The sequence below is a fragment of the Tachypleus tridentatus genome, chromosome 1 (assembly GCF_004210375.1).
Source record: "Tachypleus tridentatus isolate NWPU-2018 chromosome 1, ASM421037v1, whole genome shotgun sequence".
In the NCBI taxonomy this organism is placed as follows: domain Eukaryota; kingdom Metazoa; phylum Arthropoda; class Merostomata; order Xiphosura; family Limulidae; genus Tachypleus; species Tachypleus tridentatus.
Window position 1 is genome coordinate 83,987,511 of NC_134825.1, and position 18,465 is coordinate 84,005,975.

At 33.6% G+C, this 18,465-nt stretch overlaps 1 protein-coding gene across 2 annotated transcripts in view; it reads left to right on the forward strand.

The window, feature by feature from the left end:
* Window positions 1-18,465, forward strand: part of LOC143254102 (WD repeat-containing protein 11-like) — an 89,119-nt gene that overhangs the window by 14,392 nt on the left and 56,262 nt on the right. For both annotated transcript variants that reach the window (XM_076508880.1, XM_076508890.1), the window contains exons 4-5: window positions 258-411; window positions 12,816-12,989. In XM_076508880.1, coding sequence (XP_076364995.1) covers window positions 258-411; window positions 12,816-12,989 — 328 coding nt within the window. The remainder of the gene's footprint in view (window positions 1-257; window positions 412-12,815; window positions 12,990-18,465) is intronic.

Genomic DNA, 18,465 nt, shown 5'->3' on the forward strand with positions numbered 1-18,465 from the left:
TATTTATCATATTAAGGTAACATTATTATGTCTGTTAAAAACTCTAGTAATGACTTCAAAATCTTCAGTAACAAAATAAGTTATTTGTGAAAAAAGAAATGATGGTTTGTCTTTTATAGTTTCATATAGTATTTCATAGTAGCTATTGTCTTTAGCTTCACATAAAAGATTTTGTTGCATATTTATTGTTAGTTTTGATTTTAGTTGTATGGGCTTTTTATTATAACAAAGCTATGCATAATGTTTTTTAATATTAGGTGAAGTGGGCTAAGGAAGCCCACTACCATGATCAGTGGTTTCCATACACCCTAAGATTGGCTTCTGCTGATACTGGTGGTAATATTGTTGTGTGGAATGTGACTGAAGCAACAGTGAAGGCATCATTTTCTGATGGAACCAGAGCTGTAACAGGTAAATAAAACACTTTACTGGAAATGTGATAATGCTACTTGTATGCAATGCTGGGCAATTAACTTGGTCAGTTTAACTGACCATGTGACCTCCTTATAGTCACTTAAAGCCTTTATAGGTTCAGTACATATAACTTTCAATATAGTATATATGTATCTTTACAAAATTTGGCAATCTTTCAGTTAACATTATGTCTTTTACATACAAAAATAATATTTTTTTTAGTGAAGTATTTTTAACAAACTAAAATAAAGATTTCTCCATGAATATATTGAGTATTTGTTTTGAAAAAAATCTACGTGCAAAGTAATTTCATGCTAAGATTAAAAATATTTGCCCTAATTTTATATTTCCATTTTGTAATCCCTGAAACCTTCTTAATACATTTCAAATGTTTTTTTTTCCAAGTAGAACTTTATTTTCTCTTCCCTATCTCAAAACAAGATCAGTCAATTTGACTGAGGTTGTAACCACCAAAGAAAATCAAAATAAATCTAAATTATCCTTTTTTTTTACTTTTTAAAATGATTTCAAATTATAACATTGAACTACATTTCTTTATTCTGAGCAGCTTTAGGCTCATAACAGTATACACTATTTGTAATTAAATTTTATTGTTTTATTACCCTACTGAACTGTGTATAGCTACTATCTGCACCATTATAAGCTCTAAATCACTTGGGATTCATGTAGCTCATGTTATATTATTGAAGTATGTTACCCGTGACTGTTACAAATTGGTCACGTGCATGACTTGTGAATGTTTTTATTATATACTCTTCAAAAAAAGAAACGCAAAAGGCAAAATTTGAGACATATTGTTGACAAGTTTATTCTGGGTAGTTCTGTATGATATGCGTGAAACTTTGCACATTCACTGCTGAACATCAAAGTCTGCAAAGGCGAAGTCCACGCTCACTAGTTGAAGTTTAACGTCACTCAACGTCAATAACGAGTATGCCCCCCGTGAGCATCAATAACTGCTTGGCATCTCCTGCCCATGGAAATGATGAGATGATGAATCACATCCTGTGGAATGGCTGTCCACTCATCCTGCAAAGCTGCTGCAAGCTGAGGTAGAGTCTGCGGTTGAGGTTGTAGCCGTCGGTCCAACTCGTCCCAAAGATGTTTGATGGGGTTTAAATCTGGTGATCTGGAGGGCCAGGGAAGAATGTTGATGTTGTGGTGTCTCAAGAAAACAGTGGTGAGTTGGGCTGTGTGAGGACGGGCATTGTCATGTTGAAAAACGTTGTTGACTTTCACCATGATGGGTTGCACATGGGGCCTAAGAATCTCGTCGACGGTTGTGTATGGTCTGATCAGAAATCCTACGCAGCCCTGGTATGGTTGAGGCAGTAGGCGTTGCAGTGGTGGTCCTATCTCGAAGGTGACGTAACCAGATGTTGCGATCTTGTGCGGGCGTGGTCACACGAGGTCTGCCAGATCGTGGACGGTCACAAGTTGATTCACGTTGTTGGTGACGATTCCATAGCCTTGTGATGGTGCTTGGGTGGACATTCACAGCTCTGGCAACATTTGATCGAGATTCGCCTGCTTCCAAGCGACCAATGGCATTGTTGTTTTGTGCTTCAGTCAGTCTTGGTGTAACTGTATTGCGTGTCGATGGCTTAACACTGAGCTATGGAAACCGAGAACCCGTCACTTTTATAGGGATTTTGCACATGTTGTACTTGCAGAACATGGAAATCTCTCAAACAGAGTTATTGGACACGAATGCGTTTTGGCGAAAAATCCGATGTTTTCCTCCGTTTTCAAAGTGCACAACTTTTATTGTCATTTTGTCTGACAATCAGTGCCTTAACACGTGTAACATCACATACTCTGCGCTTGTAATGTTATTACATATATTTCTCTTTAAAATAACAAAAATATCCCTTTTGTGTTTCTTTTCTTGAAGAGTATATTATTATAATTATTATTATTTATTTTACTTAATCTGTTCTTAACTAACCTAAAAATATTCCTGTTTTTATATTTTAGTTACTTTTGTAATAATAGATAAAAAATAAACATGAAAAACAAAAAATAAAGTATGAAACTTAAGCCTATCTTCTTATACTAATGGTAGTAATGCACTCAATGATCTTTATTTAATTAAATAACACACCAAAGAACCTAGACTAGTAACATGCAAAAAGCAGACATTTTTCTCTAACAATCATAATCTTTCTGGCTTTCTAACTGAGAAAAGAGTCATTAAAAATTTATTCAAGCTAGTCATTGTGATTCCCTTGAAAATTAAAGTTGTATTATAAGTGAAATTGTTGCTTATCTGTTCAAAACATAAGATTATGTAATGCATCATATGATAAATGAAAATCTTGACTTTCTATTTGTTATAGGTAGTACTTAATTAAATATAAGAGAACCATCAACAAATCATGAAAGAGAGGATATGATGTGTGGGTGTTGCAGGAGGATTCAGATTTTTTATTTGGTAGTTCTGTAAGCAAATAAAATTGAAGGCTACAACAGTTATGGTTTATCTGAGCAATGATTTTATAGTGAATAATTCACATTTAATTTTGTGGTTTTTAAAGGGGTGGTGGATAAAATAGAGAAAATGTGTCCTTACCACACTAGGGGAAGTTCAGGATTTTTTAAAATATTGTCCTGTAGAATTAAGAACTTGAAACTAATATGCTATTAAAATGTGGATCATTAGTTAAGATTTTATGATATGCTAAAAGGTATAATATAAATAAAAAGTAGTTTAATAAATTTTTGAATGTAAAACACTAAAACTTTGTGTCATGCTCATTAAAGAATACCTGAGATAAGATGGTAAATGGATATAACTGATTACATATGAGCATTAATTACTTGAATTAATTTAGTGCAAGATAATGAGTTAACTGAAACTGTGATTAGATTAATTAATGTCATGAAAAATAATCATTACTTCTCTGTATCACTAAGAGCTGTTATCTTGAATGCAATTGCCATGGAATTTATGTTTCATAAGCCATGAACAACCTCCCACCCTTATAATCATGGGTTTACTTTTATTGTGCCAACCTGCAACATAATTATCATAATACTGAAGCCCTTCACCAATAGGAGGGTGATATGACCTCCATTTGAGTTAATCTTTGAGAATACTAGCACATGATAACAGGCTCATTCTTTCTTCTGCAGTATCTGTATATTTTTTACTTTGCTTTTTTATTTATTAGTCAACATAACTGATTACTTTTCTCTCTTTACTGTTATGCTGCTTTCTTTCATTTTGCACTTTTGTTTCATTCAACTGATTGCAATTTGATTTTTATTATCCGTCATATTACTGCTTTATGCTTTTTTCAACACTGTCTGCCATGTAAAACATTAAAGAAAAATTTTCGAAGTCAAGACATTTCAGGCATTTTCTTTAACTGACTGAATGGTGACTGGAGGCACCTTTCCTGCTCTATATATCATTGTCTCCCAAATCATATTTTCTTGCCCTTCCTTGTGATAATTATTTAAACTTGAAAATTTCTTGTATTCTCTATTGTAGGACTGGTTGATGTTATTTCAAAAGCACTTCTTTCTTCCAAAGATCTGGACTGAGCAGGAGGAAGATTTGGTGTTTTCTTTTATTTTTTTCTTATTTGTTTCCTCCTTGTACAGTTATTCTGATCCCAATCATCTTTTGTGTCCTGTATGGTAATGGCCATCACTTATTTTTGTTGTATCAGACTTCCTTCTCTAGGACTTTGTCCCCTTCCATGTTAACTGATTGGGCTCACCATTTCTTCTGTTTCACAAATTGTTTTGTAGATGAGTGTAATTATACACTTTTTTATGTCTCTTCCCACCAGATATGGTGTGTTATATTCTCTGTTGCTTCTTTTCATCACTGGTCTTTGGAGAAGTACATATAGTCTGAATGGTATGTTACATATAACACATTTTACATTTACTTGAACCACTGGACAGTCACATATGTCTGGTTTTGCTATCCTTCATTCTCTAGTCTACCTAAAAGCTCTAGTGTGTTGTGGTTTGCCTGTTTGTTTTTTTTAAATATCTCCATATCATTCAAAATGTTTCATAACATATCATTATGTGTGTCTAGATTTTTTATACTTTCCAAGTGACTGTAAGTTCTTTGACTATAACAAAGAATGCAAAATATATAAACTGAGCAGAAGTAGATAAATTCACCAGATAAAAAGTAACATGAACTGTTTTATATTACTTTCTCTGTTGTGGGGTGTTAGAAATCCCTTACTTGCCTAGTCTCAAGCACTAGAGATGTTGATAGGGAGATATTCCTTTACAAATAGCACTTTCTACCTTATAAAAGACCAGCTGGGCTTACTCCTTGTTTGAAATGTAAGGCTGGGATGTTCCCTGGTAGCATTATGCAGGACATTTCTCTTACAATATCTCTCATGCAGTTCCCAGTGGATATGCATAGGTGATATGGGGCTTGAATTTGCAGGTAAAAGCTCCTCATTTCTCTATCTGTTATAAAAATATCTGTTATGTAACTGATTTAGCAACACAGAACAGCTTAACACCCAAACAACACTACACACTGTTCTGTCCACCATTGTGACCTACTACCCCTAGCACAGAATTTACCTGATATCCTTTACTGTAAGTCTCTGTAATGTATATGAATTATATCAGTGTACCAATAACAACTTGGGTGAAGAGTATTTTCTATATGAGAAGAATGTGATCTCTCATTGGGTGCTGCTTCACGAGTTGATCGCTCCACCCAGTCTTATGGAAATCATGCATAATGGGTATTCCCTTTCTCTCACTTTTTCTGAAAAGAGATCATTTTTATAATTTGTTTGCACTGACCTGCCAAACATTTTCAGTATGGGAGTCTGTTGTTTAATGGTGCAAAGAGGTAGGTAGCATTTAAAGTTAACATTTTCCCCACTTCTGCACCACCATCACATTCTTTTTCATTTTCAGTGTGTTTTTTTGTCTTATGAAAAATGAGTCTGTGATAATTTCCCAATACTTCAAAATTACCTTTCATGGTGGTCATGATCCCCTCATATTGGTGGAGATTTACAGCTTTATGTGATTGTATTAAAAGCTGGCTAAATGCACATTGATGTGTAGGGCTGATAGTTTGTCTAAGACTTGTTGTGAAGAGGTAGATATACACATGAAATACATTTGCAGGTAAGGAGGATGTGAACATCTGCTTATTCCAACTATCCAAGTCATTAATATTTTGTCACAATGATGTCTTATAATTATCTGACTGATACAAGTTTAATCAGCATTGGACAGGCATAGCCTGGTGATTAAAAGAAGTTTTCTCATGGTTTAAAGGTCTCTGTTTTGATTCCAATTTTCATAAAATATACTCACCCCTTTAGCTACAGGAATGTTATATATTTTTTCTTTGCTTTTAAACTATGGTATAGCTACTAAGTCTATCTTCCACCATAACTGCCAGATTTTGAGGTGCTTTTCTTGAAAAATTTAGTTTTTTAACATTGCATCATGCTTCTAATTTATAAGTGTTTTTCTTTAAACCTGGAATAACATAAAATTACTGCTCCTATATTGCATTACCTTGTAACTTATAACTTGTGTAACTGTATTCTTTAATGTTGAATAAGCTACAAGTTTTTTTTATATTGTATGTGTACTATGTTTGTAACACCACACCTCTAGTTTGTTTGAATTTATGTCCTGCTGGAAGTTTTGACAAGCACATTCTGACATGTTTTGAAATGCAACTCTTACTGCAGGGCAAATATCTGCAAAGTGCTATTTGTTAATTTCTTAGGCATTCCAGTTTTTTTAATCACATTATTTTATATATTACAAATGTAAATGTATCATTCAGTATACACATTTTATTTACATTATACTTTATTTTGTACAGAACAATATTATAAAACGTACAAAGCATTTATTGAATTAGTTTGGGTGAAAGGTCATTTTTCTGCTAAGAATAAAAACACTTCTTTTTATCTTACAGTTTTCATATTCTAGATTCTCCTAAATTAAAATCAGAGACGGTTTATCCCATTCTTCCAGGACTTTATTCCTGTTCATTTGTTGTACCCAAGAAAACAGGAGATTGGCATTCCATTTTTGATCTGCCTCTGCTTAACCAATTTTTTTTTTTATCCTTCTCTGTTTACAATGGAATAATTTCTAACCTACAATGGCACTTTGCACCAAGGCTCTGGATGACCAAGTTTGATAGTTTGATACTGCTGACATTCATTTCCATATTCCCATAGCTGAGTCTTCTCAGAGGTTTCTCTGGTTTATGCACAAGGGTTTAGTGCTGCAGTTCAAGGCTCTACTTTTTGTCTTGTATCAGCACCTTATGTCTTCTGGAGAATTGATTGAAGCTTTTCTCATCACTTGCATTTTTGGGCCTGTGCACACATCATTATAAGGATGACTGGCTCTTTATGGCACCTTCACATCAATTAGCAGAACAATTCTCTCAGATTCTTCTTTTAAAAGCCACAAAAGTGGGCTTCCTGATCAGACTGAAGAAATCTGTTTTTTTCACCAGTGCAATATCTTGTTTATCTTTTTCAATACTCATTTATGTCATGCTTAACCAACTCCTATCAGACTTTTACTTGTGCCTTTTTCTCCTATTGTGCAGATTATTCTGTCTCCTTTGAGGATGTGGGCTTCCCTCGAGCTGCTCATTACATTGAAACAAGTACATATGATGTCCCTTCAGCAGTCACTGCATGACTAATGGATCATGCATCCTGTCTTGTTACTCAGGAACAGCATAATTGATTGTTAATGGTGTTTGGATCAGAACAACACAAGTATTGGGGTAACTATTCCACCATCTCATTCCAAAGATTTATTTGTTCAGGGATGGGAAGCTTATCTTCAAGGTCAAAAGTTCCAGGGTACTTGGATAGAAGATGAGTCTACCCTCTGTATCAATATTCTCTAACTTCTTGCAGGATACCAGGCAGTGATTCAAGGTCTGTCTCACCTGATGGGAAAAACTGTCATGATATATTTCCACAGTTATATGGTGGTATCTCAGATTTTTGTCAAGATATTCTTGAGACCTATGTATTTGTACCTTGGATCTCCTCTTTTGGGCTCCTTCCAGTCATATCAGTCTTTTAATATGTCATGTTCCAGGAGTGATGAATTTAATTGTAGATCACTTGTTTTGGCCCAGCTAAATTCTTCTGATGGAATGGATGCTACTTCACAAAGTTTTTCAGTAGATTTTCTCTCAGTGATCAATGCCTTTGCAACTTGTTGGAGTTCTCGGTTGCAGTTATTTTGGTCTCCAATACCTCATCCTCAAGTGTTGGCAGTATATGTGCTCAATCAGAACTGGTCAGGTTTATGTCTATATGTCTTTCTCCCACTTTGGCTTTTGTCCCTGGCTCTGACTATGGTTTGTTCTACTTCCTGTTCTCTTGGTTGTACTATATTGGTCAGCTTAAATGTGGTTTTCACTTTTTCAGTTTCTGCAAGAAATACCTACCTCTACCTATTTCACATTGGCAGCCTCTCTTAAGACATCCTTGATCAGACATTCTCCATCCAGATGTTTGGAAACTCTATCTTCATACTTGGAAGTTATGTGGTCCTTAGCCCTACATAAGGGTTTAATTTCTAAGGTTTCTTGGTATTTAACTAAATTTCTCCTTTTATCAATGGAAATGGTATATTTGTTGTCAGTGATGTATTAAAAGGAATTTAAACCCTCTTCATACAAAGTTATCTACCATATCCAGTTTTATGACTTGAGTATTTGAGGGGGTTCTTGCTTCCTCTATGGTGGCTTTATGTAAGACATCTTTACTTATTATTTTAAGGTATTCCAAATATCAAAAATTTTTTGAATCCCAAGTTCTATCTGATCTGCTAAAGCCCTTTTGCATTCTTAAGCCCAAACAACCTTTTCAGTTACTGAATTGGGATTTTGCAGTTGTTTTACATACATTGTCTCATCCTTCTTTTGAGTCCATAGCTTTGTGTTTTTTGTTTCACATTTCTTTCAACTTGCATTTTTTGTTTTTATTGGTTTCTGTATGTGGTCACTTAGAGTTGTGTGCAATCCATGTGCAGAAGACTCTTTATCATTCCACATTTCTTCTGCTTTACCCTGATAGGCTTTTTCTCTCCAAAGCTCTAGTGGCCAGGGAAGGGGTCCCTCCACTTTCTCATTCTGGACATTCTCCCACTCTACCTTCTCACTAAAAAGTAGTTTATTTTGCAAAAAAGTGAATATATTATCTAAATGAGGTGCTTATATAAAGTGCCAAGACAGAGGGCATGTTGAAGATGGTGGAGAAACTTGTAAAATTAGAATTTACCTAGGACATTTGAGTGGGATATAAAAAAACTGGAGTAAACGTTTTCAATGCTTAGATGGGCAAAGAGTGGAAACCTAGAGATCAAGAAATAGCTATATTGGTAGTGGAGGTATTATTGAAAATGCACTTTCAGTTTTGGAAAATGTTAAGTTCTGGAATGGAACTTATGGATAAAGACAAATTATGGGCTCTGAATAATGTTTGCACCATTTCTGTTAAAGAGTTGAGACAATGTACTGAGGATAAAACAAAAGTCTTTGCCTTTTAGAATTCCAACAATTTGTGGTGAGCCCTAGAAACCATCAAGATGCTTGCTTTTTTTTTTTCTCATGTAAGGTGCAAGGCTACAGCACTAGAAATAAAAAACAAACAAACAATTTTACCACCCCTTTAGTCTGCTATAAGACCTGTTGCTCATGGACCTGATTTACTTGTACCTACTGCCTAGAAGACTCTTGATACAGTTTATTCTGATTCTGAATCTGATTTCAATAGAAATCATGATAGGGATTGTTTTAAATCTGAAACATCTGGAAAGGTTTCTTAAAGATATCAGGAAAATGGAGAGGAGGCATCACAAAAGCTGGAATATCAGCACTATGGCTGATTAATGCTTGTCATTAAAACTACATGCTCCAGATACTATACATAAAAGAAAAATCACAATGCATAGTTTTAAGATTAAAAGATGTTGACTTCACAAAATAAATCAGGATGGATGATAATATATATTTGATTAACATCCATGTTCTTCTACTTTATTCAGTTTGTTTGTATTTTTATTAACAAACATAATGATTAAAAGTGTTCCTTGTAGTAAATGAAATAATATTATCTAAGTAAGTTTTTCTTCCTGATTTGTAAAAAAAATCCTCACATGATAGAAAGAAAAATTCATTATTAGAACCAAAACAACTTTTATGAAGTTTAAATTTGCAGGCATGTGTTATCAGTGTTGTCATTAGAAGTGATTTTGTTGCCATTAATTATTATATGCATAATGAATTTCATAGTTTGAATTTAATCCAGGCACTGGGGCAGCTTTAGAAAATCCCATTTCTTAATGGCATTGAAAACAATCTTGAAAATTTTATAACTTGCATGTATATTAGAGTTAAATGTATATTTTTAATTAAAAATTGAGACCCTCTTTGTTTATAATTTTTCTTTAAAAAAAATTAATTACCCAAGAAATGAATATCACATGGGTGAAAAACATTTTTTTTATTTTTTATTATTGCTGCTATAGATGCTTCTGCAAATTCTGAGGAGCTGCCTTTCATGTTCACTCATAAATTATTTTAGTTACTTCACAACTTTAAAATTCAGCTGTTTCTCTTTTTTCTATTTTTACATGTGTTCAGTGATATATGCAATAATAAAATGTTAAATGTTACAAGAATTATTTCATGTGAATTGGACAACTGAGTTGATAAAAGGTCAAATATTTAAAATATTTTTGAATATTAAGATTAGAGAAGTAAAAAATCAAGTTGGCTCAGTATGGTTGTAAGGGATAAAAGTTAAGAAAAGCATCACAAGTTTAAGAAGTTTAAATTGCCTGCTATAATGGGAGACTTAAAGGATTGTAGAAAACCAAGAGAATTGATTGATGGGAAATTTGGAAATCAAAGAGGGCATATGAAAAAAAAAAAGACTGACTGAAAGTGTAAAAATTAACAGTAATGGTTTCTTTAAATATGCTAAGAGTTAGCAAGATGTTAGGATGGAAATAGGGTTTTTAAGGAATATTAAAGGAAGGTTCATATTTTATGGTTATGAGATAGCTGGGTTATTAAATTATACTTTTTTCTTTCATTTTTGCCAATAGAAATTTGGGCAATATTTCTTGTCCTGAACAGTTGCTAGATGGAAACAGGACTAAACAAGATATTCATAATAATTCTGATCTTGTTACAAAAAAATAAGAGAAAGTTTAAAGAATGATAAATATCTTTAGCCAGACAATATTTTTCAAAGAGTTTTGAAGGATAAGGACTGTACATGAGAGCTGCTTGCTTTATTTTATTTTAAGTCCTCAAGGACTGGAAGTTGTTCCAGTAATTTATAACCTATTAATTTTACATCAGTGGTGGGAAATGTTTTAGAAACTCCAGCAAAAGATGGTTTACAAACTTATTTTAAGATTATGTTTGGTAGTTATAATCATTTTGCTTAATGTTTATGAACATATAAAGATAAGATGTGGATTTCATGTATATGGATTTTCAGAAATAAACTGACAAGAGGCTACATAAAAGATTTGGTAAAAGTTAATCTCTAGGTATTGTAGATCATTTGACCCATGAAATAGAAAACTGTATGGATGAAAGCAGAAAGCTGTGATAAAGGATTCCAGTCAAATAGGATTAATATCATCATTGACCATCTCAGGGCTTGGTGTTAGGATCTTTAATCATTTAGATTTACATCAGTGACATCAATTGAGAAATACACAATAAAGTATTAAAACTTACTGATATTATTGTTTGTAGAACTAGGCAAATAAATGGCAAATGAGTTTTAATTATAATAAATACAAGCTGATTGGAATGAGTTATCAAAATTTCAATTATAAGTATAATTTTGGTGGAAGAAACCTTAACAATACTGTAGAAGAATAGGATCTTGATGCATCTATTTTATCATTATTTTCATATATCCAAGCAGTATGCTATTACTAGTAGTAGAGCAAATAGGATTTTATGGTGTATTTACAGAAATACTGAATAAAAGTCTAAAGAGTTTATAATTTCATTGTATCGGCTACTGGTTAGACCATATTTATACTTGAGTATTGTATTCACTATTGGACTTCTTTATTTTCAAAGGACACTTAACAGTTGGAAATGGTTCAGATCATGGATACTAGAATGATTTATGGGATGGAAATGTTGTTTTATATAAGAAGAAGTTAAGATCTCTGAAAGTTGTTTCTTTATTAAAAAGAAAAGAAAAAGAAAGAGGATCTGGTTGAAGTATTTAAGAGTGTATAAAAGGTTTTTTTCCTATCATTTCAAGGTTTATTTAAAATAAGTCTTTAATACTGAATGCATGTAAAATGTGCATGTCTCAAGATGAAAAAATTACATAATTAATAGCAGGGTTAGGAAAATGTTATGGAAGTGAATTTTTGAATGATACTGAAAGATGAAATATGACATCGAGAAACAAAGAACTCTGCTGTAAAATCATTAACAACTTATTTTAGTGGTTTTGAAACTTAGGTAATGAACTGCAGTGTTATAGTAAAGTTATATTCTTGCATTAGGAACTTTAGTTATTGAATGAAAGACTGTCACAATTTTTTAAAGTAAAATGTTAAGTCTTAAAATAAGAAAATATGACTTTTGGCTTAAAGATCAGATTCCAAACTATCATTTTATAAATGTGTTACTTAGGGTTCATTAGAAGGAAAAGTAATACCCTAAACTAGCTAGATCTGTAGAAATTTTTAAGTTACTTGAGGTATGAAGACTTCATAATTATGAATGTTTCATGGAGCTTTTGCATGATAAGCATAGATTTATGAAATTGTTTAAGAGTTGAAAGAAATGTAGTAAATATGGTTGGGGTTGTTTCTTAAATGGTAAATTTCTCAGAGGTTGCTCTAAGAATACTATCAAAACTATAGGGGCACTCAGGAGAGCACATACCTCTGCCAAGCAATGTTGATTATATTTGGTTCACAGAAAAATAGGAAAATGTTTGTGTCCATTGTCATTAATAGACACAGTCTATTTTCAGCAGGATAATGAGGAAAAATATTTTAAATACATCCACCAAATTTCATCAAAATCTGATCATTTTTACTTAATTATTGAGCAAAATTGTATGAAAAATTGGACTTAGTGTTACAAAATAGGGTTTTTATTTTCATGATCTTACTTTGACTTTTGATCTTGATCCTCCAAAAACTAATCACTTCTAAGTTGAGTTATAGTCCAAATGTATACTGATTTTCTTCAAAGTTTGTTCAGCTGTTTTTGAAAAATTCTTGTACCAAACATGCACACACACACACACACACACACACTGTAAAAACAATCAGAATTGTGTCAAAAAAGTACACCACTTGATGATTGTTTTTTGCAGATCTTGAGTGGTTGTCAGGAAATGATTCCTGTCAGAACTTCCTTGCAGCATTGCATCCTCCATACTCAATTATCATCTGGAACACAGAAACTGGAAGCAAGGTCTGGAAGAAATCTTACACTGAAGTGTTGCTGTCTTTTAGTTTTGATCCATTCTGTGACAGCAATGTTGTTTGTAAGTATTAGTGATTTCTTTATCTTTGTGGAAAGTCTGATTCAATAAGAAAGTTATAATTTTCTGACTATATTTCTTTCAGAAGTTTTTGGTAGGATTAGTTATTGATTAATAGTATAGGAGTAATACCTAAGAGGTATCAGGAAATATTTTTCACATCATTACTGGCAAATCAATTTATGAGTGAAGATCATAGAGATAAAATTAGTGAATCTAAACAAGAACTTCACAAGTTCATGAAAAGTAGCTTTACACATCAGTTTTGGCATGATACAAGTTTTAATTGGTAAAAATTGTTCATTTTTTAATGAAGAGTTTCAATGTTTGTAACTAATGCTACTTTTTTTCAAAAGAATGTAATGTAGTTAAAAGTATTTGTTAAATTGAAAATATCTGGTATTTGTAAAAAATGCAAATTTTTAATTTAAGCAATTTTGTAGAAACATATTTGTATAACATTCAAATACTTCAGTTTTACTATAACTTTCTAGCATATTTATTCAGAATATCTTAAAATGCTCATTGTAATTCATATCTGTAAGTATTATTTTGCACATGGTACTTTTTCCATATCTGGTATATTTCTTTCTGCATTTCATTCTACACATTTTCACAACTCTTTGCTGTGTAGCACTGTTGGTTTGATATATAGATTGACTTTAAATTAGTAATTTGAAGAAACGTTGATGCTTACCTGAGCAAAATGGTTTAAACAAGCAGCCATATTTCTGTGTCAAATTTTGTTTTAAGTAAATATTACTCCTTGATAACTACTTTTATACAATTTCCAAACATGGGCAAGCAGGGTAAGAATCATGACCAGTCAATTATTTATTACTAAAGTATATGTCTGCTGATTTTTAAATAAGTGAATATTTACATATTTGTCTTTTGAAAAATCTATTCCAAAGTGATAAGGTACCTCCTGTAACGTAATAGTATTTCTTGACAACTAATGCCCTCTATACATAGAAATGTTCACTTGCCACTAACCTTGTTTGGATGTGTTAGAGGTGCATTGTAGCATGCAAATAAGCATGGAACAATTCTCCATCAATAGGATTATAACTCACTCTGCTTTCACAGTTGATTTTCTATATACTGTAAAACCCAATCTTCACTTCTTCATTTAGCATTTGAGTGCATATGTGTTTTACTTTTTTTATATTTCACCTAATTCTGTCCAACAAATGACTTGTTTGTTTTTTCATTTAGCAATGGGTAATTTATAATTTATTTTATTTACTCAAGTTTCTTTTCTTTGGATTCTCAAAATATCACTGTAACTACCACTTCTTTTGTATTGTTTGTGACTCTACAACATCTGTTGTTTTTGTGTACCCAGGCTTCATTGTTTCACTGAGGTGGTTTAGACTTCTTTTATTATGCAGCATTATATGGCTTTTGTACCAGCATCAGATGTAGCACTACCTGGTGTGTTTTGTTTGTATGATGACATTTGGGTCAGCCTTTTACAACCCCCTTCCTTTGCTGTGCAGTTAATGGTTCCCATATTTTTTGTCTACCACTTCATGATACAATATTACAGGTATGATATTTATGTCTGTTTTTTTAGTTTGCTATTTCTGTATGGATTTTAGGATTCAAGCTGTGAAATTCATAACCTAATTACATTCTGTGTTCCACATTTTTTTTAGACTCTCAGACCTTCAAGTTTTTCATTCTGTCATGGTGGTTACACACTGACAATGTAATGTACTTTTCTCAAGCCCAGTTTTCCTGTTTATATCTACCCCTTCCCCACATTCTTTGTTATTTTTTCCTGTCCACTTCTACTCATCATTATATTCACTGGACCTTTATGGCTCTTTTTAGGGAAGACGTGCCTTTTCCTTGACTTATATTAGTTGTATCAACCACTCATTCAGTTGACTTATTCTTTCTTATCTTTGGTTCCCCATTGTACTTTCATCATATACTTCCACTGTATCTGCTGTCTCACCATGTCTATGGTGTTTCCCTTTCCATTATCTATTGGTATAGATCTTCCAAGCTGGCAAACAGACTGTATCACACACTTTCATCACATATTACTTGCATTTGGCCACCTTCTCCCCCCCCCCTCATGGATACCAACTACTGCATGTTGCCATACTACACCTCTTGGTTCAGCTTTGAGTGGATAAGTTTGTTTTTTTCTTTTTCCCATCCCATTCATTTCCTTCTTTAATAGTAGCAATGATGAGCTCCCATCCTACCATTTCCTGAATGTTGATTTCCAAGTGGTCTGGTTTTGGATGGGAATTAAACCAGCCACTTAAATCCCTACTGTACAGTCTTTAAGGCAGTGGTTCTCAACTTTTTCTGACTTGCGGCACACTATGACAATCTGAAAATTTTCGTGGCACACTTGGAAAGCCTTAATGATTTTTTAGGTACATGTTATACGACAAGTGTTAAAAGCCTTAGAATGAAAATCAGAGCCAAAGCAAATGATAATAATGCCATTTTGCATCACGTTTAGATACACGTAACACAGAAGAGTTAACTTAAAAAGCCTTAGAATGAAAATCATGGTCAAAGCAAGTGATATTAATGTCATCTGCACATTGACAATACTATTGCTTGCTTTGGCCGTGAGTGTCGTTCTAAGGCTTTTTAACGATTTTGTGATATAGCAGGAAAATCAAAACTTTTTATTTTTACATATGTTTTCAATGTAACGCTTGTGCCTGCTTCCGAGAACAAATCGAAGTGAGGCTCTAATGTAGACAAACAAGCTCGCATTTCATCATCAACTGTAAGAAGCCTCTCTGTCTTTCTGGCTTTAAGTTCAGTCAATGCTGAAAATCCAATTTTGCAAAACCATGAAGATACAAATGAAAGCAGAACTTCAACAACTTTTGAACTGATTGCAGGATATAAATTTTTCATGGAGATCCAAAACTCATCCAAGCTTTTTTCGGGAAACAATGACTGATAAAATTCAACGTTTCATAAATCAATGAGCTGTTCTTTCTCCTCAGTTGTAAGATTTGTTGTCTTGTTGATTCTGAATGAATAGGTTACTCTGTTATATTCGTCGACAGCAAGTGACGGAAATAATGTTTTAGTGCGGACTGTAGGTCACTTAATGTGTTCAAAATTAGAGGGACAATTTTGTTCTTTGATGGACATTTGTTAACAAAAGGAAAACAATCAAGGACTCCTTTCGAGATCTTATTCTTCCACAGCGTCACATTTTCATTGAAGGCCTTCGGTTTGGACGTTGTAGTAATAATGTTTTCAGATGGTCTTTGGAGACTTAAGTTCAAAGAATTTAATTTGTTAAACAAGTCAGAGAGAAATTGAACCTTCAGCCACCAGATCTCATCATGAAAAGAATATTCAATTTGCTTCCTCAACCTCCAAGAAAGAAATTACTTCAGTTTTTAGTTGGACAAGATGCTTTAACACCTTTCCTTTCAAAAGCCATCAAACTTCAGTGTGATACAGTAGCTTTTTGTAGTTTGAATCCATTGCCTCACAGAGAAAAGAAAAAAGTCGAGATTGAAGTGGCCGAGACTTGATGAAATTCACCACTTGAATAACTTTATTCATAACACACTACAAACCTTTCGGCAAAGATTTGGAGGCGAGCACTTCTCTGTAAATCATGCAGTGAACAATCCTAATATTTGGATATTGTTGGTGCACCAGAGTGATGAATCCCTTCTTTTTCCTTGCATTGAAGGACAGCCATCGGTGCAAACGCTGACACAGTTATTCCAATGTAATTTGAAGAGCAAAATGTTTTCATTCACCAACTCGAAAATATGTTGGCCTTTCGCTATACTTTTTAAATCTTTGCAAAATAAGTATTTGCTTACGATTTATCCATCTTTTATGAATCGAACAAAAGCCAAAACTTGAGCTTTTCCACTAATGTCAGTAGATTAATCAACTGGAAGAGACCATAGCAGAGACAATTCATCTTCAGGTGCTTCAAAGTGTTTACAAACTTGATCATTCAAATCTGATGACAAGTCTACAATTCTGTGTGAAATTGTGTCATTGGACAGTGAATCTTACTTAACCTTTTTGGCAGCACCAATTCCAAGCATAATTTCAATGATGATTGCTAACGCTGGTGCAATGACTGATTTGGTTTCCATGTGAGCTTTCTTGCATTTTGCCAACAATTCAGCAACCTTATAACTTGCAATCAGTCCTTTGTTGGGCAGCTTCATGTAGTTCACAAGCTTCCTTGATTGTTCATGTTGTTGAGCCACAAGATTCTTGAAGTATTCTTTTGGTTTATCCTTCACAGCTGAATGTTTTGTTTCCAAGTGTCTCTTCAGTTTTCTAGGAACAAGCAGCTCATTCGATAAAGCTGCATTGCAGAGTAGACAGAATGGTAATTGAGAATGTTCTGATTCCAAAGTGATAAAACCATATTCAATGTATTTGTTTTTGTATTTGATTCCTTGCTTTTGATTCAACACAGGGGTAGAAATATTCTAAATTTTCAGCAGGACACATGTCCTGCTGGACAGTGAAACTTGCCAGACATTTGAAATTTTAGCAGGACATCTCAAAATTGTCACTTGACATTACCAAAAACAAGAAATCAAGTACAGACAATTATTATATGAAACAGAATCATTTTATTTATGGCACTGAAACATTATTTCAGAGCAAGTGGCAACAAGCTTTGTATCCATAAAAAATGACATTAATCAAACTCGTAGACTTAGTCATCCAGCACTAAGACACCAGCTGATGTAGACTCAGTATCTCGATTGTCTCTATGTGTGTGAGTCCATGTGGACTCACAAATCGTCTGGTTTTTTTACTGTCCTTCCACCAGAATTCTACAGACTTGCATAGTAATTCTGTGCTTGCAAGATCACAGGTCTTATTCTTAGCTAATTTTATTGTCATCAAGTCATTAAGAGAATCATTTATTAGTTTGGACTACCAGTCATTCTTAATAACTGCCATCTGGGAAAATCCACGTTCTGGTTCAGCAGATGACACTGAAATCACCTGCATGAGGCATACCAAGGCCAACACTGTTGATCCAGGGAAAGGTTTACCGTACTCAACAGTAATTTGACTTAACATGTGGGCCCACAATCCACTTGCACTACTAGCCAGGGACTCATCTGATTTAGCAAGTCTTATGGCTTTGAGCAGTGTCTCATGTAAGTCAGCTTGGCAAATATCAGCTGCAATGTTGAAACCCTTAGCTTCTAGCAGATCACCAAAGTGGTCCAATAGTGTCTGGAGTTCATTATGGCCATATGATGCTTTTAGGCCAGTTGCTTGGTTTAAAAAATTTGAAAGGTACCAATAAAATCCTTATCAAATTCTTCAGATCTCTCATTAAGATATGTGACAATTTTACCTATGAAGATGGCAGTTTCTTCAGCCATGGATTGAGCAACTGTCTCTTTTGTGGCACTTTTTGAGCTTCTGGCCCTTGTCTGACCACTAATAGCAATCACCTTTCCTCTAAGTAACCACTTGCCAG